This window comes from Schistocerca piceifrons, chromosome 5 (genome assembly GCF_021461385.2).
Source record: "Schistocerca piceifrons isolate TAMUIC-IGC-003096 chromosome 5, iqSchPice1.1, whole genome shotgun sequence".
NCBI classification, from domain to species: domain Eukaryota; kingdom Metazoa; phylum Arthropoda; class Insecta; order Orthoptera; family Acrididae; genus Schistocerca; species Schistocerca piceifrons.
In genome coordinates, this window is record NC_060142.1 from 498522821 (window position 1) to 498550001 (window position 27181).

At 42.0% G+C, this 27181-nt stretch overlaps 1 protein-coding gene across 1 annotated transcript in view; it reads right to left on the reverse strand.

Moving 5' to 3' along the window:
• Window positions 1-7928: 7928 nt before the first annotated feature.
• LOC124798613 overlaps window positions 7929-27181 on the reverse strand; it is a 381611-nt gene continuing 362358 nt past the window's right edge. The window contains exons 4-6 of the mRNA XM_047262090.1: window positions 22026-22172; window positions 12173-12310; window positions 7929-8772 (exon numbers count right to left, since the gene is read on the reverse strand). Of these exons, the coding sequence (XP_047118046.1) occupies window positions 8673-8772; window positions 12173-12310; window positions 22026-22172 (385 nt within the window). The 3' untranslated portion in view covers window positions 7929-8672. The remainder of the gene's footprint in view (window positions 8773-12172; window positions 12311-22025; window positions 22173-27181) is intronic.

Sequence of the window (27181 nt, forward strand, 5' to 3'; positions counted from 1 at the left end):
CCCCCCCTACTGTACAATCTGTACATCGACGAAGCAATGGTGGAAATAAAAGCAAGGATCAGGAGTGGAATTAAAATTCAGGGTGAAAGAATATCAATGATAGGATTCGCTGATGACATTGTTATCTTCACTGCAAATGAAGAAGAATTACACAATATGCTGAATGGAATGAACACACTAATGAGTACAGAATATTGACTGAGAGTAAATCGAAGAAAGACAGAAGTAATGAGAAGTAGCAGAAATGAGAACAGCGGGAAAGTTAAGTAATTCTGCTACCTAGGCAGCAAAATAAGAATGACGACCGGAGCAAGGTGAACATCAAAAGCAGACTAGCCCTGGCAAAAAGGGCATTCCTGGTTAAGAGAAATATACTAGTATGAAATATAAGCCGTAATTTGAGGAAGGAATTTCTGAGAATGTATGTTTGGAACACAGCATTGTGTGGTAGTGAAACATGAACTGTGGGAAAACCGGAACACAAAATAATCGAAGCATTTGAGATGTGGTACTACAGGTGAATATTGAAAATTAGGTGCATTGGTAAGGTAAGGAATGAAGATGTTCTGCTCAGGATCGGAGAGGAAAGGAATATGTGGAAAACACTCCCTAGGAGAAGGGACAGGATGATAGGACATCTGTTAAGGCATCAGGGAATGACTTCCATGATACTAGAGGGAGTTGCAGATGTCAAAAACTGTGAGGAAGACAGAGATTATTATACATCCAGCAAACAATTGAGGACGTAGGTTGAAGTTGCCGCATCAAACCAGTCAGAAGGCTGATGAACAAAAAAATTGAAGGAGGAACATGCTACACCGATTTGCCTGATGGAATCTCGGTGATTCAAAGCTGTAGACTGTCACACCAAACATGACACCCCTCTCCACATCCTGAGCATGTGCGCAGTTGTCCACTGGAAATGATAAATGCATGACAACTGGTGATGTTTAAGTGTGAAGGAACGCGCTTCATTAGTTCGAGTTTGACCTTCCTTACTCCAGTGAGTATAGGATACGCTGTAAAAGTCCCTTCTCAGCCACATGGCTAATGACAGTCCTATACGGCTTAACAGCGGAGACAATGGAATCGGCGAGTACCTCAAAAAGTAGCTTGACAATCCAGAGGGCCTGGGCTTTCAATGGTAACAGAGCTGATAAGTTCATCTGATTGCCTGAACTGGAGCTTGCCTGCAGCACCAGTAACCATCTTCGTACTCGCTTCTTCGTTGATCATCTTGACAGTGACAGCATTGGCAGTGATGCAAAAGTGAATACCAGTGATGACATGCGAATCTAGACGTAGTTCATCACGTAAAAAGTTTTCTAGTTCATACACTCATGGTCATTGATATTTGGCTTTGAATGTAATCTTGATAGTGCTCTTCCTATAGGGGTTCGCCATGTTACTTCAATGAATTTGTAGTGACTCGTGCTTGTGGGAAGTAAATAAACTCATACATGGCAGTAGTCCAGCAGGACACTAAGCAAACGTCCTCGCCACTCCATCACCAGCGGCAAACTGTGCCACTCAGCCACTAATGCATCGTTCACTGCCTACACAGGCAATAACTTCTTCTTTCCATTCCAAAATCATTTGTGTTAAGTGTCTGAAGAGACTTTCTCCCTCACATTCTGTTAAAGGTAAAGTGAATTAACAATACCTCTTCATTTGAAAATATGGAGAAACTCTTTGTGTATTATATCCGGAGTATGTTCCCCCTGTGGTGTACGAAATGAAGAAACATTGAGTCATCATTCTGACTGGTTTGATGTAATCTGCCACGAAATCCTCTTCTGTGCCAACCTTTTCATCTCATAGTAGCATTTGCAACCTACATCCTCAATTATTTGCTCGATGTATCCCAGTTTCTGTCTTCGTCTCTAGATTTCACCCTCTACAACGCCCTGTAGAACCATAGAAATTATTCCTTGATGTCTTAACAGATGTCCTGTCACTCTGTCCCTTCTTCTTGTCATTTTTTTCCTCATTTTCCTGTCCTCGCCAATTTGGCGAAGAACCTCCTCATTTCTGACCTTATCAACCCACCTAATTTTCAACATTCTTCTCTTGCACCACATCTCAAATGCTTGTATTCTCCGATGTGCCAGTTTTCCCACAGTCCGTTATTGAATGAAAAAAGAAGATTCTGAAGACATATCTTTTGGTGTAGGTAATGAAACCATTTGTCTTTCAGCACTGTATTATAGAATAATTATGTGTGCCTCAATAGTGTGGCGCACCACTTTGGCTACCTACCCTACTTTTTGCCGTCTCCTACCCTACACTATACCCTACACCCTACTGTACCCTATCCCTTTCTGTATAAACTATACGATTGACCCTATACCCTATACTCTTCAACCCTACCATCCCTGCTCTACCCTACCCTACCCTACCCTATCCTAGTGATCCTACGGGGCAAAGAGCCCTACAGTTTAATGTGGAATCTGAAACATGTGCTATTCCTGACGAGTCTTTACTTTGGTGAGTGATGAAGGTTAGCTTACAAGTAGTCTGAAATATTCAGTGGTTCAACTACGGTTCTAAAGTGTAACATTTCGGTTTTCACGCACGTACTTTATTTTACACCACCAGGCCTGACGTAGCATTATGTTAACAGACATATATCTATTACCACTGGTGATGTGATAAGAGATGTTTTTTCAACTGTTGAAAAGAATATCATAGAGTTTTTAAACTTTTTATGTGACATACTTCTGAGATTGTTTTCGGCAAATATAGAGAGAATGCTGTCCCCTGATATGAGTTACTTCGTTTTGGTATTCTGTCACACAAGGTAAAAAGTGTTAGCAACAAATAAATGTTTTAAGAATTGCCTCGCCAGCCTCGGTGGCCGAGTGGTTCTAGGCACTTCAGTCCGGGACCACGCGGCTGCCTCGGGCATGTATGTGTGTGATGTCCTTAGGTTAGTTAGGTTTAAGTAGTTCTAAGTTTAGCGGACTGGTGACCTCAGCTGTTAAGTCCCATAACGCTTAGAGCCATTTGAACCATTTGAAGAACTGCCTCATCGTGCCTTTATTGTCTATGAAGTTTTCTAGAAGCTGGCACTTGATTCTTTGTAACTACTCGAAGGCATTTGAGTGAGTTCCTTATATTTGCCTACTGGACAGTTTAATTTTTTAAGGGCCACGTGGTTGAGAACATGCGTGGTTTAGTTCCTACGAGGGTGTGGTGAAAAATAACCCGTCTGCATTTTTTATATTGTTCTCAACATCGTTGAGGCTTGACTTGTCATGTACACTCGGTTGACTTTCCCGTTTCGTTGACGCAAATTGTAACCCCTTTCCGCTAAAGGATTCCAAATTGCGGGGTGTGACACGACGGCGTGTAACGTGACTAAGTCGTCGTATGACAAACAGCACGCAGTAATCGAGTTTCATGAAACAGAGAAGAACAGACATCTGTCAACAATATCTTTTGCATTTTGAGCGTGAGAGTAATGGGTTCTTTAACAACATTGTGACACGTGTTGAAAGCTGGGTGCATCACTTTCACCACGAAAACAAGAGAGTATCAGTTGAGTTTCGCCACAAAGAATCACCGACGCCAAAAAAGTTCAAGACCACGCTATCAACATGCACACATGGACGTTCAACATGTCGTGCATTTAGCATTCATTCCTAAAGGCATCATCATACACTGAGGTGCAAAAAGTCATGGGATACCTCTTAATACCGTGTCTGATCTCCTTTTGCCCGGCATGGTGCAGCAACTCGACGTGGTATAGATTCAACAAGTCGTTGGAAGTCCCCTGCAGAAATATTGAGCCAAGCTAACTCTATAGCCGTCCACAATCGCAAAAGTGTTGTTGGTGCAGGATTCTGTGCACGAACTGACCTCTCGATTACGTCCCACAATCGTTAGACGTGTTTCATGTCGCGCTATGTGTTTGCACGAATTATTCGCTCGAACTGTCCAGAATGGCCGGCTGGGGTGGCCGTGCGGTTCTAGGCGCTACAGTCTAGAGCCGAGCGGCCGCTACGGTCGCAGGTTCGAATCCTGCCTCGGGCATGGATGTGTGTGATGTCCTTAGCTTAGTTAGATTTAATTAATTCTAAGTTCTAGGTGACTGATGACCTCAGAAGTTAAGTCGCATAGTGCTCAGAGCCATTTGAACCATTTTTTTTTGTCCAGAATGTTCTTCAAATGAATCACAAACAATTGTATCCCAGTGACATGGCGAAGTGTCATCCACAAAAATTCCATCGTTGTTTGGGAACATGGAATCCGTGTATGGCTGTAAGTGGTCTTCAGGTAAGTGATCATAACCATTTCCAGCCAGTGAGCAGCTCAGTTGGCCCAGAGGGCCCAATGCGTTCCATGTAAACACAGCCCACACCATTATGGAGCTTGTACTGTGCCTCGTTGACAACTGCTATCCATGGCTTCGTGGGTTCTGCGTTACACTCGAACCCTACTATCAGCACTTACCAACTGAAATCGGGACTCATCTGACAGGCCACGGTTTTCCAAGATCCAACCGGTATGATCATGAGTCCTTCAGAGGAGCTGCAGGCGGTATCGTAATCTTAGCAAAAGCACTCGCGTCGGTTGCCTGCTGCCATAGCCTATTAACGTCAAATTCCGCAGCACTGTCCTAACGTATACGTTCGTCGTTGTTCCACATTCCACATTCACTTCTGTGGTTATTTCATGTGATACTCTTTGTCTGTTAGCACTGACAACTGCTCTTGGTTTGTTAAGTGAAGACCGTTGGCCATTATGCTGTCCGTGGTGAGAGGTAAAATACGAGGGCTGTCCAGAAAGTAAGTTCCGATTGATCGCGAAATGGAAACCACAGTGAAAATCAGAAATGTTTTATTTGTAACAGTTAGCTATACCTTCCAGCTACTTCTCTACTTAGTCGCCGTTCTGAGTTAGACATTTGCCGTAGCGTTGTACCAACTTTCCAATACCGTCATCATAGAAGGCAGCCGCCAGTGCTTTCCGCCTGTTCTCTATCCGGTCTACAGCTCGTTCTCTGTGCCAAAGTGTTGTCTTAATAGCCAGCGGTTCATGTGAGCAGAGACGAAACTCAGAGGGAGACAATTACGCGCTGTATTGTGTGTAATCAAACATTTCGAATTGAAAACGATGCAGGAGCATCTTGATTGCCCCTGCAGAATGCGGTTGAGAATTGTCTTGAAGAAGAAACCTCACGACAGTTACGTAATGTTGGCTGCATAGCTTCAGGCGAAATTTCTCACCAGGCCCTCGTACTTGGTGGGAGACACTATTTTCTAGATATCTTCATGCGCTCACTCTGAGCTCAGATATGAGAAAAGCGACGTGATGCTATCTAGGGTCATAGTAGAGACACTGCCCAACACATCTGTGCAAAGCTTTATCGGATTTTCATAGTCGTTTCCATTTTGCGACCGATCGGAACTTACTTTCTATACACCCCTCGTATTTGAAATTTTGTGTTCTCGGCACCTCTTGACACTGTGGATCTGGAAAACTGTATTCTCTAACGATTCCGAAACTGAATGTCCCATGCATCTCGCTCCAACTACCATTCGGCGTTCGAAGTCTGTTAATTCGTGTAGTGCCGCCATAATCACGTCGGAAACCTTATCACATGAATCACCAGAGTATAAATTACAGATCCACCAATGCACTGCTCTTTTATACCTTGTATATGCTATACCATCGCCATATGTATGTGCGCATATCGCTATCCAATGACTTCTAACACCTTACTGTAAACTCTGCAAGGTACTACGAGACCCTCAGAAAACTGAAAGTACGAATTCTAAGAGTTTGTCCACCCATGGAGCATCCTCTCCTTCTTTATGGCAATGTCAGACCACACACATACGCCAAGACATCTGCAATGATCCGATACCTTGGGTTCATAGTTATCGATCGTTTTCCATACATTAGATTAACCTCTGTTTCCAAAACTTAAAGAACATCTTCGAAGACGGTGCAAGTAGAGGTGAGGCAATGGCTCCGTCAGCAAAGATAGACATTCTACAGTGACGGCGTTAACTAATTGGGAGAAATGTATTCGTCGGCATGATAATTGTGTTGAGAAGTAAATACATAGACATGAAGAATAAAGGTTTAGAATGTTAATAAAGTTAGTTTTATTTAAAAAGCTTTAAGAGTTTTCACATAAAAAATTCAGAGGCTTTACTTTCCACCTCTGTGAAGTACACGAGTGGCAAACTATTAAAAGCACCGATGAACCTATTCTGTCTAGTATTTCTGACAAGTTAAAAAACATTCATTGCCAACAGTGTGGTGGAATGTGGAAATCAGTACACGATGGATTAACTGCTCACTCTGGGAAAGGGAGCAGAAGACAATTGTGTTGTAGTAAAATGTGAAAAGCGTTTTTTGCTCTATGGAGCAAGTGTTTTTTACTCAGAAATGAATCACTCTCAAGAAACAAATTACTTCAAGTGGGAAAATATGTCGACTATTGGCCTGAATTCAAACGGAATAGCTGCTATAAACTAAAAAAAGTCTAGAAACATAAAAGATCTATTATAATTGTGAATGGAACAATGTTTATTTGAGGAGAGGTATTATCTCATCAGATTCAGGAATTAAGACATGAGAACTGTAAGATACTATACTAATAAGACTTGGGTTATCACAGCAGGTGTGATCATAAAAATGTGTTGATTAACAAAATAGAGACTGATAAGAGACATAGTTTTCTTACAGATCTGTGACACAAAGAAATCAACAGGAAAAGGTAAAAAGTTATTTAACAGACGTGCAGGCAGCAATCTTTAAATTTATGAAGAGGATCAGTTGATGTGCCAGTCTAAAAAAAGTATTACTTATTGGGAAGACAAAAACTGCGATTTGTTGCAAAGATACTGTATGATATTCTGTCAAATGAAAACTCTTCAACTTTATTTTAAAGATGAAGACAGGTACAAAATTCGTAAGGCTTAATCTATGCCACGAAAATCTTTGAGAAAGCTGGCAGAAATGGAGACCAATATCGATTGCGCTGCAGTAACGCACGAATTACTTAAACAGGTTGAATATAGTGCTCTATGTCAGTACATGGTTAATGAAATGGCAAAGACTATGGGTCTTTATGTTGCTAGAAGCAATACGACTATCAAGCTGTCAGATGTACAGAAATTTATGTATGCAGCTCTATTGGATATCTCAAATACTGACAAGATGCAGAATTGCCTATTGGTATAGAAGAAGAGGAAACTTGGATGGCTTAGTAGATACTATTGTTGACTGGCCCCTCATTTGCAGAGCCACGACAGTTATTTTTTTTAAGGCACAGATGAATGGCATTTGACTTTTTGTTGTGTGGCTGTTATAATTATACTAAACAGAACTCAACAGAATGCAGTTTACATTCCAGGGAAGGATTATCCAGTGGGTTAAGAAAAATTCAACGTAATACATAGTACAAGATAAACAGCTGTGTTAAATTTATGATGAACATATTGAACTGGAGATTTCTTTACATTGTATCCATACTTGGATAGGATCACTGTGAAACCCAACGATTGAATCACACACAAAGAATTTTTTTTAAACTGATACATACCTGCCTTTTCATTACAAAGGATTTAATTTACCAGAACCTCAAACTGGATAGGATTATTTTTTAATTTGGAAAAAAATTGTGGGGTAAATTGTAGGTCCAGTTCTAGTAAGTTAAACCTTGATGCAGTAACTTGTTTAACTGAAATTATTGAATATTTTAAACATAATTAAATTTGGTAAAGTCACTGTCTTTGTTACAACCAGCAGAGGTGATATCAAAAAATAAAAAAGGTATTATTTGAAATTGGTTCATTTATTGCCAGAATTAATTTGTAGCTGTCATTAACCAATATATATGGACCTGAATTTTTCTTTGTAAAAATAATGTATGTACAACTTTTGAAATTATGTTAATCGATATATCAAAATTTACAAAATAAATATTATTATATCAAGAACACAAATTTATGAATCATGGTTGTGTCAGTATGACAACTGTACTATGACCAGCAAAACAACTGCTGTCATTTATTGTTTGCATTGTAAAGGAAAACAGGAATATGGCTACCATTCTCAAACAAGAAAAGTTTCAAAATACATCTGTATTTTGTACACACACACACACACACACACACACACACACACACACACACACACACACATAGATACATACACACATCTGCACATACATACACAGAACAATGGCATGTGACAACCAGACAACATGTAAATACTCTAAGACTATATTTACATTACAGGCTGATGCAGCAGTGTTTTTCATTAGCGATTTGCACTCCACTGCTACAAGGCAAAGAAGGCAATAAGAACACTGAACTTCTTAATCTGACTTTGTTTCATATATGACTGCTAAAAGCAATTGACAACAAACATAATTATTAAAGTTTCTTTAACAGATAATTTCTTGAGCAATATACATTAACAATGACGATGATGAACTTCATAATGTTGTTAAATGGAATAAATAATAAATAGTACTTCAATGAGTAATGAATGAATGGTGTCTACCATCAATGCAGACTAGACTTAAAGCTTCTGAACTGAGAGAGCTTAAATATGTCACTTAACTGCTGTCAAATGTTTAAGAAACACATTTTCATGAAAATCTATTAGTTAAACAATTCGACAACAAAATATCTGTTGATCCTCAACAATCACATGAACTTGCTGCCTGGATTATCCAGCGTTACTTTATGAGTGTCTCTGGTTTGTATTTCGTTTTCTTCGTCTTCTGTTTTGTCTGCTAAATCCTTCCTGAAAGCAAAAGGTGAGTACTGGATTGAATATAGTTATTTAGTAGCTTTGATGATAAAAATGTAAAATTACAGGTATTTTAACACTGAATGACATCACTTATACTGTATATATAGTTCGATAAAACTTTAACAAAGGTTAAGACAGTTTGTCTTCATTCACAAGCTACTGCAGACTAATTATGTTTACGAAAGTAAATGTAGCAGCAGTAACGTTTGTCTTACAACTGCTTAATGTGTATTTAAATTTTAGCTGAAAAAAATTTTCGGCCAGTGGAAACAGATAGAGCATAATATTATGTAATATCTTCCCCTAAACCTGAAAACTACAATTTGCAAAATATACCTGCCAGTTAATTGTGGGTGTATCTCAGTTATAACGGTGACATAAGGAAAATTATTATAGTTTATAATTAGTCTCTACAGTATATGTAGGAATTTTTTTATTGTAAATTCATTCCTCATACAAGGAATGTGTGTGTGTGTGTGTGTGTGTGTGTGTGTGTGTGTGTGTGTGTGTGTACAAAATACAGATATATTTTGAAACTTTTCTTGTTTGAGAATGCTAGCCATACGAGGCAGGCTGGCAGTGGCCTACAAACGATGCACTTTGGCGAACAGGTACAACGTTAGATACAATAGAAGACAAAAAATACAAAAAATGCATGTTAAACGCAACATTATAGATATGAAGCTGTTTGACTGAAGGCACTGGGTACACATAAGAGGTCAACAGTTCAAACAAATGTAGACATCCAGTTGTATACACGAACATAGAAGGACACCGATGAAAACACTGTTGCACAAAGCAAAGAAACACTGGCGCACAGAACTACTGTGGTGATGATCATTGGTGAAACAGAAACCAACACACTGATGAAGGAGGGGGGGGGCTACCACTGGGTGTAGGGGAAAGGCAGGGGGGAGGAGAAGGGGGAAGGAGCCAGTGGGAGAAAAAAGGGGGAGGGGAGAGGGTACGGGTTAGAAGCCTGGGGAGGGGGAGGGAAGGAAGAGGGAGACAAGGGAGAGAGGAGGGGGTAAGGAATGTGGGGGGGGGGAGAGGCAGCCCATGAGGAAAAAGGGGGGACAGGGAGGGGGTTTAGATCCGGTAGGAGGGGTAGATGGAGGGAACAAGGACATCATCAGGTAGGGGAAGTTGGCGGAAGCCACTTTGGGCATGGGTATGGAGAATGTGAAGATGGGCAGCAGGTGGGTTACATGTAAGAACTGATAAATTATGTTATGTAAATTGAGGGTAAAAGGGGGAGAGAGGAAAGAAACTATTGATGTAAGCTGCAACGTGACTTTATAAGGAATCAGCAGCAACGAGTGAACCAGGGATGTTCCCTTTACTAGGCAGTCATGTTAACCATTGCACAGTGTTCATCACAATTGAAAGGATGTCTTGGTGCACCACTTGGCAGACCCACTTTTCCACTTAGCGCCACCTATCCGCGGTCCCCATCCATGTCCTTAATGCTCGCTACTTTGAAATTCTCGCAAGAGGTCGAATGTAACTGTGCATCCGCACTGAAGATGGTGGATTCATTGCCCTTCGAGCTGAATCAGTTATGTGAATGCATGTCCGAAAGAACGGATGTCACACGGAATCCGTATCTGTGATGCATATAATGTAAATTGAAGTTGGGAAAAGGAGGGAGGGAAATGAAAAGAAAGAAAAGGAACTATTGATATCAAATGCATCAGGACTTTATGTGGAATCAGCGGGGACGAGAGAAAACGTGGGCCAGAGAGGAACTCAAACTGGGAATCTCCCACTGTCTACGCAGTTGCGTTAACAAGTGCGCCGTAGAGACATAGCATTTATCGCAACTGCAAGGACTGTGTCCAGATGGCACAGTGACTTACACAACTGCCTAGTAAGTAGAAGATCCTGGGATCGAGTCCCAGTCCGGCACGTATTTTCACTCGTCTCCGCTGATTCTGCATAAAGCCCTGATCAACTGACATCAATAGTTCCTAAATTTTCCTTTCATCCCCCTCCCCATATCACATTCAATTTACATCATACGAGGTGTGACAATAAAGTAATGAGACTGATTTTCTTTGCAAGATATGGCAACCCTGCAGGCTTTCGTAGGCACAATATCTTTGACCTTGGTCTATAAGCTGCTTCTAGTCCAAGCAGCACATCGATGCAACTGCTCAGTTGCTGAAATACATTAACAGATGTTTGTGTCTCTCGTCACGGAAATGGAACAGCATAATATTGCGCAACGGTATGCCATTTCTTTTTGTGTCAAATTGGGTGAAAACACGACGACAACATACAGTAAGCTTCAGAAGGCTTTTGGAGAGGAGGTTATGTCAAGAGCTCAAGCTTTTCGTTGGCATAAAATGTTTAGCGAAGGCAGAACGAATGTTGAAGATGAAGACTGCAATGTACGACCATCAACCTCACGGACGGATGTCAACTTGGCCAGAGTGCGTGAACTCGTACGATCTGATCGAGGATTATCTGTGAAAATGATTGCAGAAGAACTGAACATAAACCTAGAAACGGTTCGTCTAATAATAACTGAAGATCTTGGTATGAGAAAGATTGGTGCAAAAATGGTTCCGAAAAATCTCACACCAAAACAGCGAGAAACATGGAAAAATGTGGCAGCCGATCTGTTAGAACAAACAGAAATCAATCCAGAATTGCTGAGCTGTGTTATCACTGGTGATGAAAGTTGGTTTTTTCAGCACGATCCAGAGACAAAACGCCAAAGTTCGCAATGGTGCTCAAAGGGATCACCCAGACCAAAAAAAGCTCGCATGTCAAAGTCAAAAGTGAAATGCATGCTTGTGTGACTCTTTGATTCCAAGGGAATCGTTCATAGAGAGTGGGTGCCTTCTAGACAAACGGTTAACCAATATTACTACAAAGAAATTTTAGAAAGACTTCGTAAAAGAGTTCTTTGTGTCCGTGCCAACATTGCTGATAATTGGATTCTGCATCACGATAATGCGCCATCCCATACTGCTCTGTCAGTACAGCAATTTTTAACCTCAAAACAAGTTTCAGTCCTACCACAGCCACTTTATTCACCAGATATCGCTCCGTGCGACTTTTTTCTATTTCCAAGAGTCAAAACAGCGGTCAAGGGACACCATTTTCAAACAACACAAGATGTCCAAAAAGCTGTGACGAGGTTCTTGGAGGATATTACAGAAGATGAGTCCCAGTAATGTTATCACCAATGGCAGAAGCGCTGGAAAAAGTGTGTGCAATCAGAAGGGAACTACGTCGAAGAAAACAACACTAAACTTGATTTAAAATTGATAAATTATAGTTTCTGGGTTATTGACAATACGTTTCACTTATTAAATTCCTAATACTAGATCATAATTTGAATAGTGATGATATTTTCCCAGAAATTATTGCGTTTACTCACGAATATTTATTTGGTGGTGCTTGGAAGAGGCTCTTCGGACAATCCTTGTAGTATCGCCAGCATTCACCATCTTCTTCTCCGGCTCTTTCAGCATCCACATACTCTGTTAACACGCTTGAAAAAGGTGATCTGCTTGCTCTGCAAACAAATGAGAAAATAATTTGGCTTCCGATTACTTGTAGCTGAGAATCGACAATCGATGAGAGGTCTACAAATGACTAATATCACTTCAGTGTTATGTTAAATTCATGATTTATGTGATAGTGGAATCTGTGGAGACAATCAAAATGTTTATATTAGGTCAGGTAACATATAAAGCATCAAAAAATAACTAAGAAAGACAAACAGACATACGGCTACCTAAGGGACTGTGGCGTAGAGATGTACATTTGCGATTAGGATGCTCTAAAATTCGTCTCAGTGGCCTCGTGACCGAAAGAGCGTGTAGGCTTTCAGTACAACAATAGGTAACTGTTGTGGGCGTTTCGGTTTCATATTCCAAATATTCAGAGACATTTAAAATTAATTAAAAACAAAGTTTTATACCTTCCCTTTAACAGCAACATCCTGAGATATTTGTATGGTTTTGTAAATACATCGGAGGATGGCTTAAACTAAACACTTCGTTGTTAGCCTGTATTATTAATTAAATAGTATACGGTGTATGAGAGTGAAAGTTAAGTCAAATTTCAGTTTCCAAACAGAGATTGCTCTTTTCAGTTGTATGACATTATTATTTTCATTTGTTATGTTGTCTGAGTGAGTGAGGGGATGAAGACAGCATGAGTGTGATGTACGAACATTTACATTTCTTATTAATAAATGATGAAAATGTGCGTGAATCTTATTGTGTAGATGAGAACTGAGTAACATATAACTTAATGTAAAGTAACCGATTTAAAGACTCTAGAAGCAAAATCTTTTCTATTGTTCTTAGGACCATTAAAAATAAGGTTATTTTCAGTTTATTTGATTTTCGGAATGAACTGGGTTTGGAACATTATTAAAGTGAATTCGGAGTTGGTGATTGGTGGCGAAAGGGAATTACCGTACTGTCAACGAAAAGTTATAAGCAGCTTGTCTAAAAATATGTTCTAGCCAATAGAGAAGGGAACGCTCGCGGATCGTGGGAGGGAGTCGTAATTAATCTTTAGTAGTGTGAGGCAATACACATGCTCTCAAGCACTGGGTTCAGTAGCACCAGGATGTAACATGTGCACACTAAGGGGATGAAGTGTTAGTCATTCATTTGTCACGGTCGTCGGCGATCAGATAGCGATCAGGAAGCCTACCTGTGAACGCTGTGTTCTGACTCTGCGGGCAGTAACTGTGCTGAATTCAGAGATGATTTGATCGTGCAAGTCACTGTAGGGTACAACCTCGCCCCGCCAACGAGTACATTCTGAACAACTTCAGGGTTCGCATTGTGGGCCTGCGGGAAGTTGGATAGACATGTAAACGGTTTGCTGCACGTGTTGGGCATGATGTATGGGCGCAGTGTCAGGATTTCGAAAGTGGTCTGCTTAACAATCCCATACCTGTTACCATAACCTTGTTCTGGACGTCTAAGTAGTAAAAATACATTTCAGGATGGACGTATTGTGTGAACAATGATGGCTAACGGAATATCATCCAGGAACAAAATCCAGGCACATTTTGCATCTGCTCTGTCACCAAGAACTACTGGAAACCTATGCCTGTAGCAGGATTAAGATGACATGTCTCTCTGGCCAGGCAACTACTGACATCAGGACACCGTCAAGCATGGCTGCTCTGGCGTCGTAGAAGAGTTCAGTGATCTGTCTGTATGCCAGTGTTGCCAGTGATGGGCAAACATGTGTATGGTGGAGACCTAGTGAACTGCCTACTCCAAAGTGTATTCGTCCACAACACACAGGTCCAATCCCAGGCTTCATGGAGTGGGGCCACGAGTTACAATTCGCGATGGCATACGGTGTTCCTTCTGGATAAAGTAACCAGAGCCCGCTACATTGCAAGGCTGTTATCTCCGCAAAACTGCCATTTGTTTGACAGAAGAATGATGTAATTTTTCAGCATGACAATGCACGTCCACCTAGGGCTGTTGCGACGCAGCGTGCTCTTACGACAAAGCTGTATTTGATAACAAACATCTGAGGCCAGATGCAGACTCGTGTCCAAATCACCACAAAGAGAAGCTATTACCTAACAAAAACTAATAGGCAAATAGTTTTTCTTTGCCTGTATGTTTAAGAAGTTTGGTGCATAACTTATTGAAAATATAGTTACGAGGGCAGTTCAATAAGTAATGCAATACATTTTTTTTCTCGGCCAATTTTGGTTGAAAAAACCGGAAATTTCTTGTGGAATATTTTCAAACATTCCCGCTTCGTCTCGTATAGTTTCATTGACTTCCGACAAGTGGCAGCGCTGTACAGAGCTGTTAAAATGGCGTCTGTAACGGATATGCGTTGCAAACAACGGGCAGTGAGCGAGTTTCTTTTGGCGGAAAACCAGGGCATCTCAGATATTTATAGGCGCTTGCAGAATGTCTACGGTGATCTGGCAGTGGACAAAAGCACTGTGAGTCGTTGGGCAAAGCGTGTGTCATCATCGCCGCAAGGTCAAGCAAGACTGTCTGATCTCCCGCGTGCGGGCCGGCCGTGCACAGCTATGACTCCTGCAATGGCGGAGCGTGCGAACACACTCGTTCGAGATGATCGACGGATCACCATCAAACAACTCAGTGCTCAACTTGACATCTCTGTTGGTAGTGCTGTCACAATTGTTCACCAGTTGGGATATTCAAAGGTTTGTTCCCGCTCGGTCCCTCGTTGTCTAACCGAACACCATAAAGAGCAAAGGAGAACCATCTGTGCGGAATTGCTTGCTCGTCATGTGGCTGAGGGTGACAATTTCTTGTCAAAGATTGTTACAGGCGATGAAACATGGGTTCATCACTTCGAACCTGAAACAAAACGGCAATCAATGGAGTGGCGCCACACCCACTCCCCTACCAAGAAAAAGTTTAAAGCCATACCCTCAGCCGGTAAAGTCATGGTTACAGTCTTCTGGGTCGCTGAAGGGGTTATTCTGTTCGATGTCCTTCCCCATGGTCAAACGATCAACTCTGAAGTGTATTGTGCTACTCTTCAGAAATTGAAGAAACGACTTCAGCGTGTTCGTAGGCACAAAAATCTGAACGAACTTCTCCTTCTTCACGACAACGCAAGACCTCACACAAGTCTTCGCACCCGAGAGGAGCTCACAAAACTTCAGTGGACTGTTCTCCCTCATGCACCCTACAGCCCGATCTCGCACCGTCGGATTTCCATATGTTTGGCCCATTGAAGGACGCAATCCGTAGGAGGCACTACGCGGATGATGAAGAAGTTATTGATGCAGTACGACGTTGGCTCCGACATCGACCAGTGGAATGGTACCGTGCAGGCATACAGGCCCTCATTTCAAGGTGGCGTAAGGCCGTAGCATTGAATGGAGATTACGTTGAAAAATAGTGTTGTGTAGCTAAAAGATTGGGGAATAACCTGGTGTATTTCAATGCTGAATAAAACAACCCCTGTTTCAGAAAAAAAAATTTGTTGCATTACTTATTGAACTGCCCTCGTATTTAAGTACAACTCATCCTCTTGTGCACATTTCCTGTCAGTACTATTATTGGGTCATGTATCCGATGAGAACTAAAATATTTTTACTCATCCCATGCTCTAGAATTAATTTCATCGAAGACTCACAGACATTTGAAGATTTACCGTCTCTTAATTAATTAATATAATCTATTTTACTATTCTGAAGGTGTCAGGGGTAAAATACAGGGAGCGAAAGGCTATTTAAAATTTGTAAAGAAAGCAGATGGCATTTATAAGAGTCGAGGGACATGAAAGGGAAGCAGTAATTGGGAAGGGAGAGAGACAGGGTTGTAGCCTCTCCCCGATGCTATTCAATCTGTATATTGAGCAAGCAGTAAAGGAAACAAAAGAAAAGTTCGGAGTAGGTATTAAAATCCATGGAGAAGAAATAAAAACTTTGAGGTTCGTCGATGACATTGTAATTCTGTCAGAGACAGCAAAGGACTTCGAAGATCAGTTAAACGGAATGGGCATTGTCTTGAAAGGAGGGTATAAGATGAACATCAACAAAAGCAAAACAAGGGTAATGGAATGTAGTCGAATTAAGTCGGGTTATGTTGAGGGAATTAATTAGGAAATGGGACACTTAAAGTAGTAAAGGAGTTTTGCTATTTGGGGAGCAAAATAACTGATGATGGTTGAAGTAGAGAGGCAATGGCAAGGAAAGAGTTCGTGAAGAAGAGAATTTTGTTAACATCGAGTATAGATTTAAGTGTCAGGAAGTCGTTTCTGAAAGTATTTGTATGGAGTGTACATGGACGATAAATAGTTTGGACAAGAAGAGAATAGAAGCTTTCGGAATGTGGTGCTACAGAAGAATGCTGAAGATTAGATGGGTAGATCACATAACTAATGAGGAAGTATTGAATAGGATTGGGGAGAAGAGAAGTTTGTGGCACAACTTGACCAGAAGAAGGGATCGGTTGGTAGGACATGTTCTGAGTCATCAAGCGATCACCAATTTAGTATTGGAGGGCAGCGTGGAGGGTAAAAATCGTAGAGGGAGACCAAGAGATGAATACACTAAGCAGATTCAGAAGGATGTAGGCTGCAGTCGGTAGTGGGAGATGAAGAAGCTTGCACGTGATAGAGTAGCATGGAGAGCTGCATCAAACCAATCTCAGGACTGAAGACCACAACAATAACAACAATTTTTCTTCGCTTAGTTGACTTTATCAACTCGAGATGACAGTTGGTGATACACTTACATCCATATAAGGATGAAAGCGTGAATTTTTGGGGACTTCTGTCACCGTTATTAATATAAAAATCTTAGGTTATTATTACGCCATTTTTCCAGTTTTTGTTAGAAATACGCAGATTTGTTTTGTCTGTACACAGTAAAATGAGGGAATAAGACTTGACAGGAGATTTGAATATTTGCTTTCGTCCACGCACTGCACTTCACTATTACGTGCGTAGGGACGTAAGAAAGTAAGTTGCAGAAATTGTCCCAGACGAAGAACACAGCGCGACAAGAGTGGAGCATTGTCGGAAGGCAGTAATTGTTCCCGGTTTCTGAAGACACAGTTCTGTCGCGTACGCATAACAGGCGCATCATACTGTGAGAGGGAAATGGCGCGGCATTTGGAAATGTACTCTAAAACTGAAGTACGCGGGGCAGTAAGATTCTTGTGGGCAAACTCGTACGCAGATTCACCTTGAAATTCCGACAGTATATGGACCAGAAGGAATGTCACGCCCAGCCGTAGCGAAATGCTGCCAACAATTTGACCAAGGCCGCAGACGTGGGTGATGCTGATTTTGCACCTAGAGGATTCCATCTTTTCGGCAAGTTGAAGAAACATCTCGGGGAAAGTGTAGTACAGCATTTAATAAGAGTTACTTGGTAAGGCATAATAATGTGTAACTTGATTTTTGAAGTCTCCTCGTAGAATATAGGCTGCTTACTTTGGCGAAGCTGAGCATGTAAAAAATCTTGATGCGGAAATGACTTGTACGTGCAGTTTTCCACTTTAATGCAAGACTGTCTTGAAGTCACATAGACACTTCGATCCAGTATCCAAATAGTAAATGAATAGATGGAATGATGGAAGAAATGCTTTTGATGAGCAACTACTATATTGATGTGATAAGCCTTAAGTTTCAGCCGGTAACCATTGTACAAGGTCTGTTCAAAAAGTTTCGGAACTTCGACCACAAAATTTTTCTACGCTTACCTTCTACGTATTTTGCATGGTCTCCTTCGAAAGACTCTCCTCCAAAATTTTTACACCGCCGTTTCCACTTCCGGAAGCTGTCTTGATACGCCTCGTGCTTGATCGCGCGAATTTTCTTTTATCTCGTCGATCATTGCAAATCTCCATCCTCCCAACGGCGTTTTCAACTTCGGAAATAAAGAAAAGTCCGCAGGGGCCAGGTACAGAGAGTGCGGAGGATGAGGCACCAAAGTGATATCGTTTTTTGCGCAGTGGTCACGCACCAACAGGGTAGGTGCGCTGTCGTGATGCAAGAGCCATGAACTGTCTCGTCGCATTTCAGGCCGTTTCCTTCTCACATTTTGTCGCAGGCGTCGCAACACGTCCCCATAGTACCATAGATTAACAGTTTGTCGCTGTGGAACGAATTCATGATGAACTAATTCTTTAAAGTCAAAGAAAACAGCCAATATGGCTTCGACATTTGACCTGCCCTGCCGAGATGTTTTTGATCTTGCAGAACCTTTCCCGACCCATTGTAAAGACTGAACCTTGATCTCAACATCATAACCGTAGAGCCACGTCTCCACACCAATTATAATTCCCTTAAGGAACATCTCGTTCTCATTTGCGTGAACCAAAAGGTCTTCATAGACTGCGAGGGGAACGTCTTTCCAGTCTTAACTCTCGAGCCGCAGGACGAACTTGGCGGCAATACGATGATGCATTCCAAGATGCTGTGTCAGGATTTCATGACTTGGTCCAACTGAAATGTTACAGTCTTCTTCAACTTCTCGAACGCACAATTTCGTTGACGCACTTGGCAAAGCGTCGTCGGTAGATGTCGAAGGGCGTCCTGAACGAAGGTCTTCTTTAACTTCCGACCGGTCATTTATAAACCGTGTGAACCATTCGTAACATCGAGTACGGCTTGCTTAACCACTCATCACCGTAGGCTTTCTGCATCATTTGGTGTATCTCTGTCAAGGTTTTCTTGAGTTCCACGCAAAATATAATGCGGGCGCTTTGCTCCTCTAGCCCCGCCATCTCGAAATTCGCAAACCATGCAACACAACGGTCTATTCAATACAGCACTGAAGAACAACTAATAGTCATACAACAATGAAACTTCCTGAAGTTACACATTTAAAAAAGGCGTGTTTATGGATACCAACCGCATTTTGCTCCAACACACTATTGGCGCGAAATTATGGATGTTCCGGAATTGTTTGAGCAGACATAACGAAATCGGATACTTGAGTGTAAGGCGTATCCAGGAGCAGATGTAGACCCAGATCACAATTTACTAATGATGACGAGTAAGCTGAAGTTTAAGAGTCTAATCACGAAGAATCAATGTGCAAAGAAGTGGGATACGGAAACACTAAGGAATGAAGAGATAACAGGCTAAAGATACTGTGATAATTAATAGCTCAGTTGGCAGTTCAGTTGGAGAGGAATGGACATCGCTAAAGAGGCCCATCACAGAAGTTTCAAAGACAAACATAGGTAGCAGGAAGATAACAGTGAAGAAACCATGGGTAACAGAGGAAATACTTTAGTTGATCGGCGAAAGTACGAAGTACAAATATGTTCAGAAAAATTCAGGAAGACAGAAATACAAGTCATTTAGGAATGAAATAAACAGCAAGTACAAGGAATCTAAGGCGAAATGGCTGCACGAAAAATGTGAAGAAATTGAAAAGGAAATGATTGTCGTAAGTTGAAACTCAAATCATAAAAATGTCAAAACAATTTACGATGGGAATTCCACTGCTAAATGCAGAGGAGAGAGTGGATAGGTGGAAAGCGTATATTGATGGCCTGTGTGAGGGAGAACACTTATCTGATGACGTGACAGAAGAAGAAACAGGAGTTGATAGCGAACGGTTAGGGGATCCACTATTAGAATCAGAATTTAGAAGAACTTTGGAAGACTTAAGATCAAAAAAGACGGAAAGAAAGGATAACAGTACATTGCAGTTTCTAAAATCACTGGGGAAGACCCAACAAAACGGCTATTCACGTTGATGTGTAGATGGCGATATGCAATCATACTTTCAGAAAAACATCACTCATACAATTCCGAAGATGGCAAGAGCTGACAAATGCGAGAAATATCGCACAATCAGCTTTAGAACTCATGCATCCAAGATGCTGACAAGAATAATATACAGGAGAATGGAAAAGGAAAATTGAGGACTCTTAGATGACGATCCGTTTCGCTTTAGGAAAGGTAAAGGCACCAGAGAGGCTGTTCTGACTTTGCGGTTGATAATGCAAGCAAGCCTGATCAAAAATCAGGGAACGTTCATATGATTTTTCGACCTGAAAAAAGCGTTAGACAATATAAAATGGTGCTAGATGTGCGAATTGAAGACATGCGTGGAAAAACAGGCTAGCCCTCGAATGTAAAAGCTTACAGATAAGTGTTGCCATCTGTTGCTGGGTATGGCAGCTATCAAAATCGACGTTGACCTCACCCCTAAGTGATATTTACGGGTGAGACCAATGCCAATTTTGATAGTTCCCGTACCCAGTAACAGATGGCAACACTTATCTGCAAGTTTTCACATTTGAGGGCTAGCCCGTTTTTTCGTGCATGTCTTTAGTTTCGCAGAAAATTAGCGGTAAGCTGTAGGTTCAAAATGGCTCTAAGCACTATGGGACTTAACATCTGAAGTCATCAGTCCCCTAGACTTAGAACTACTTAAACCTATCTAACCTAAGGACATCGCACACACATGCCCGAGACAGGATTCGAATCTGCGACCGTAGCAACAGCGCGGTTCCAGACTGAAGCGCCTAGAACCGCTCGGTCACAGCAGCCAGTGGTAAGCTGTAGGAAAAGGCGGGTAATACAATATGTACAAGAATCAAGAGGTAACAATAAGGCTGGAAGGCCAAGAACGAAATGTTCGGATTAAACAGGGTTTAAGAGACAGATGTAGTCTTTCGCCCTTAGTCCTCAATGTATACATCGAAGAATCAATTTTGGCGCCTTGTCACGGTTCGTGCAGCTGACCCCGTCGGAGGTTCGAGTCCTCCCTCGGGCAATGGTGTGTGTACTGTCCTTAGCGTAAGTTAGTTTAAGTTAGATTAAGTAGTGCGTAAGCCTAGGGACCGATGACCTCAACAGTTTGATCCCATAGTCCTTACCACAAATTTCCAAATCAATGACGGAAATAAAGAAAAGTTCAAGTGTGTGGAAGTAAAATTCAATGTGAAAGGATATCAATGATAAGATTCGCTGATGACATTGCTCTCCTCAGTGAACGTGAAGAATTACAGGATCTGTTGAATGGAATGAAAAGATTAATGAGTGCAGAATATGGACCGAGAGCAAATCTAAGAAAGACGAAGGTAATGGGAAGTAACAGAAATGAGAAGAGCGAGAAACTAAAATCAGGACTGGTGATGAAGCAATAGATGAAGTTATCGACCTCTGCTACCTAGGCAGCAATATAATCCAAGATAGACGGAGCAAGGCAGACATAAAAAGTAGTCCAGCACTGACAAAAAGAGGATTCTTGACCGAGAGAAGTCTACTAGTATCAACCATAGGTCTTAATTTGAGGAAGAAATTTCTGAGGATGTACGTTTGCAGCACGACATTGTAGGGTAGTGAAACATGGACGTGTGAAAACCGGAACAGAAGAAAATCGAAGCATTTGAGATGTGGTGCAACGGAAGAGTGTTGAAAATTAGGTGGACTGATAAGTAATGAAGAGGTTCGCTGTAGAATCGGCGAGGAAAGGAATACGTGGAAAACACTGATAAGGAGAAGGAATAGGATGATAGGACATCAGGGAATAACTCTCATGGTACTAGAGGGAGCTGTAGAGGGTAAAAACTGTAGAGGAAGACAGAGACTGGGAATACGTCAAGCATATAACTAGAGCGTAGGGTGAAAGTGCTACTCTGGGATGAAGAGTTTGACGCAGGAGAGAAATCCCCCCCCATACACACATACAAAAACTCATTTTCTCAAAATGTACGTGTTCCTGGCGGAAATACAATGATGACATATTTAATCAGGTAAATATGTGAGAAATAGCTACTTACGTGAAGAAAAGCTTCAGCATTTCTCCTAGTAGGCCAAAGCGTTCCACAGAGTGCCCGTGGACCTCACAGATTGCTCTAAGAAGGCAAGCGTGACCATCCATCCCGAAACTCGAAAGGAAATCCTCCACAGCAGCATAAAGAAGAGCTCTGGAAACAGTTTTAAAAGTCTTACTTTCTCATCCCTCAGCAAAATTTATTGCACAATAAATAAAACAGCATTATCATAGCTTGAAGTAAATGACACTTCATTAAAATTTGGATAAATAATGTCAGGAACATTAAAAATAAAGTCTAAAGTGAGAAATGTGCTTTTGCGTAGTTCACAATCATAATGCAGATTTTAGTTTAGCCAAAATCGCTCACAATGGTCTCAGAATATATGTCAATTATACCAGCACATCCATTATCCTCCTCGTCACCAATATCATGATTGTCATGTACAACAAGTTGAGAGAGTTGAAAATATATAAGTCGCCAGATCCGGATGGAATCCTACTTCAGTTTTACAGAGGGCACTGTTTGCAAATGATCCCTTAATTTGCTTGCATTTATCTCGAATCTCTCGCCCAGCGCAAAGTCCCAGGCACTGGAAAAAAGGCAGGTTACTCCTGTCTATAAGAAGCGTAAAAGAACGAATCCACAAAGCTACAGACCAATATCCTTAACATGGGTTTGCTGCTGAATTATTGAGAAAATTTTAAGTTATAATATAATAAATTTTCTTGAGACAAAAAAGCTTCTGTCCATAAATCAGCACGGATATATACTGAAGCGCCAAAGAGACTGGGATAGGCATGCGTATTCAAATACAGAGATATGTAAACAGCAGAATAGACAACAAGTGTCTGGTGCTGTTGTTAGGTCGGTTACTGCTGCTACTGCTGCTACTATGGCAGGTTATCAAGATTCAACTGAATTTGAACGTGGCGTTGTAGTCGTAGCACGAGCGATGGGACACAGCATCTCCGAGGTAGCGATGAAGTAGGGATTTTCCCGTACGACCATTCCACGAGTGTTCCGTGAATATCAGGTATCCGGTAAAACATCAAATCTCCACCATCGCTGCAGACGGAAAAAGATCCTGCAAGAACGTGACAGAAGTGCAACCCTTCCGCAAATTCCTTCAGGTTTCAGTGCTGAGCCATCAACAAGTGTCAGCGTGCGACCCGTTCAACGAAACATCAGCGATATGGGCTTTCGAAGCCGAAGTCCCACTCGTGTGCCCTTGAAGACGGCACGACACAAAGCTTTACGCCTCGCCTGACCCAGTCAACACCAACATTGGACTGTTGATGACTGGAAACATATTGACTGGTTGGACGAGTCTCGTTTCAAATTGTATCGAGCGGGTATGGAGACAACCTCATGAGTCCGTGGAAGCTGCATATCAGCAGGGGACTGTTCAAGTTGGTGGAGGCTCCGTAATGGTGTGGGCGTGCGCAGTTGGAGTGATATGGGACCACTGACACGTCTAGATACGATTCTGCCAGGTGACACGTACGTAAGCATCCTGTCTGATCACCTGCATCCATTCATGTCCATTGTGCGGACTTGGGAAATTCCAGCGGGATAATGAGACACCCCACACGCCCAGGATTGCTATAGAGTGGCTCCAGGAATACTCTTCTGAGTTTAAACACTTCCGGTGGCCACCAAACTCCACAGATATGAACATTATTGAGCATATCTGGGATGCCTTGCAACGTCATGTTCAGAAGAGATCTCCAACCCCCCGTACTCTTACGGATTTACGGACAGGCCTGCAGGATCCGTGGTGTCAGTTCGCTTTAGCACTACTTCAAACATTATTCGAGTCCATGCCACGTCGTGTTGCGGCACTTCTACGTGCTCGCGAGGGCCCTTTGAGATATTAGGCAGGTGTACCAGTTTCATTAGATCTTCAGTGTATAAAGCAACGCTCGTGCGAAAATCTGATTGCCCTTTTCTTACACGATATCCTGCGAGGCATCGATGGAGGTCAACATGTGGATCCCATATTCCTTAAAACTTTGCCCCCCCCCCCCCCCCCCCCCCCCCGCCGCAAACTGTTAATGAAAGTCCGAGCGTACGGAATAGGTTGCCAGATATGTCACTGCCTCGAAGGCTTTTCAAGTAATAGAATCCAGTACGTTGTCCTCCATGGCGAGTATTCAATGGATACAAGGGTATCGTCGGGAGTGGCCCAGGGAAGTGTGATAAGACCGCTCTTGTCCTCAGTATGCATAAATAACCTGACGGACATGGTGAGCAGTAACCCGCGACTGTTTGCCGGTGCCATTGTAGTGCACTGCAAAGTGACGTCGTTGAGTGACAGTAGGAGGATGCAGGATGCCTTAGACAGAGTTTCTATGTTCTGTGACGAGTGGCAGCATGCCTTAAATGTAGAAAAATGTTTGTTAACGCAGCTGAGTAAGAGAAACAAATCTGTAACTTTCCAATACACTGTTAGTAATGCGCTGCTTGACATAGTCACGACGATTAAATGTTTAGGCGTAACGATGGAAAGCGATACGAGCACATAAGGACAGTAGTAGGAAAGATGAACGATCGACTTCGGTTTATCGTAAGAATTCCAGGGAAATGTAGCTCATCGATAAAGGAGGCCGCGTAAATAACACTAGTGCGACTAGCTCTTGAGTCATGCTCAAGTTTTTGGGATCTCTACCAGGTCGGACTGAAAGACATCGAAGCAACTCAGATTTGTTACCAGTATGTTTGATCAACACTTGTTCACTGACGGAGATGCTTCGTGAACTCAACTGGGAATGACTGGAAGGAAAACGACGTACAGTTAGCGAAACACTTTTGAAAAAATTGTAGAAGCGACATTTGCAGTTGACTGCTGATGGATTCTACTGCCGCAAACATACATTCTGAAGACGAGGTTAGAGAAATTAGGGATCACAAGATGGCATATAGATAGTCGTTTTTTCCTCCGTCCATTTGTGAGTGGAACAGGATAGGAAATGACTATTAGTCATACACCACACGGCGGATTGCCAAGTATGTATGTAGATAAACAACATCAAAATCGTCATCAGGCATTTAACATCAACTGTTTGATAAAGTCCTCCTTTTCCGTGCATTGCGTCCTCCAATTATATGTATAGCTCCAGTACGTTTTCTAATGTCGTCTTCCTATCTTCCGTTACGTCGTCGTCTCGGTCTTCTGTTATCCATTTTACTGTGTTTTTAGCGTAACATTGTGTAGCAAGATGCGGTTGCAGAAATACTTGGGTGTGCTCCACGAACAGGAGTCACAGTCTGAGGTCCCTCACTCTGTTACTCCAGTGCCATTTCATTAGGCCAGAACACTACCTTTCCAGGAAGTCACACGCGGCAATACAGCCTCTGACAATCGTACCCAGGGTACATCATCCTTCCCGGACCCGAAGAGCTTGGCTAGACACGTGAACAGCGCAAACCACGCATGTCTTTCTTCAGGGCTCCAAAAATGTGGAAATCACATGAGGAGAGAACGGGACTGTATGAAACATGTGTAAGGGCTTCCTAGTGAAACTTCTGCAACCTCGGCGCCTTGTGGGTGGACATTATCTGGCAACAGGTTGATGCCGAGCGTCAACATTCCTGGACGTTTGGACTTGGTGGCGCTCTTCACTTTCTTGGTAAGTGTCTAGATCAACAAATCGAAAGGCTCAGCGATGTTGTCGGACGGTATTGTTCTGTTGCAGGATAATGCCCGCCCAGATGTCGCCAAGGTCGTTTCAAGTGTACCGCAGAAGTTACACATCCCCCATACTGTCTTGATCCCTTCCCATGCGATTTCCATGTTTCTGTCTCCCGAAGAAAGACATTTGTCGCTGTCGATTTACGAGTGTTGGAACTTTAATAATGGCAACTATTTAATTACAGTTCGCACAAAATACGTATGTGTTTCAAAGTGTTACTGACCTTCAAAGTAGTCACCAGCATTGTGTATAACCCGTTGCCAACGATGTGGAAGTCGTAGGATACTCTTAGCAGTGCCAGTTGTGTTGAGAGTTCGAGCGGCGCGGTCTATTGCCCGACGAATTTGTAGCACTTCTGAAGCAAATGTCGTGAAATGTTTCCTTCAGTTTAGAAATCGAGTTGAACTCAAGAGGGCTTAAGTCAGGGGAGTGCAGTAGGTGGTATAGCTCTTAGCATCCCCATCAGTCAAACAAATCAGTAACAGCTTGCACTGTACGTGCTGGAGCATTGTCCTGCAAAATGATGGTCAGGTCCTGCAAAAAAGTGTCATTACTTCTGTCTCTATGCTGTTCATTTTTGGAACAGAACCTACGGCCAGCTTAGAGACAGATGTGATGACACTTTCTGCAGGAACTGACCATCATTTTGCAGGACAATGCTCAAACACTTACAGTGCTAGCTGTTGCTGATTTGTTTAACTGATGGGGATGCTAAGTGCTATACTACTTACTGCACTCCCCTGACTTAAGCACCCGTGAGTTCAACTCGAATTCTAAACTGAAGGAAACACTTCCCGGCATTCACTTCAGAACTGCTACAAATTCGTCGGGCAATAGACCGCGCCGCTCCAACTGTCAACACAACTGGCACTGCTAAGAGTATCCTGCGACATTCACATCGCTGGCAAAGGGTTATACACAATGCTGGTGACTACTTTGAAGGCCAGTAAAACTTTGAAATAGTATCGATTTTGAGCGAGCTGTAAATAAATAGTTGCCACTATTAAAGTTCCAACCATCGTACTTCGGACGAAGAAGTACTCGCCTAGGTAGAATCGTAGTTCCATAGGCAACCGCAAACATTTCTCCATGAAGGCACTGACCGTCTTGTTTCACAGTGTGATAAATGTATTAACTGTTGTGGCGATTACTTTTGAAATAACAAACAGTTTACTTACTTTTTTTCCATCTGCTTTGTTTTCATTTGACTGTCCTTTATATTTTACGAAGGTAAAGTTTTTGCTGATTTATAGCTGGTCAGTGTGACAAATTATATGACATAGTCTAGATCTTTTTAATATTTATAGCTACTGAATTATGACACCGGCTATATTCTTTCTTTTGTGGCATTGTAAAGACCTTTCGAATAAAACTTCTGCGACAATTCGTGTAAATTTGATCAAAAATTATTTGCATACGTCACAAAAAACGCCAAACTGTAAGCTCTTCGTGAAAGTCGTACCTTGA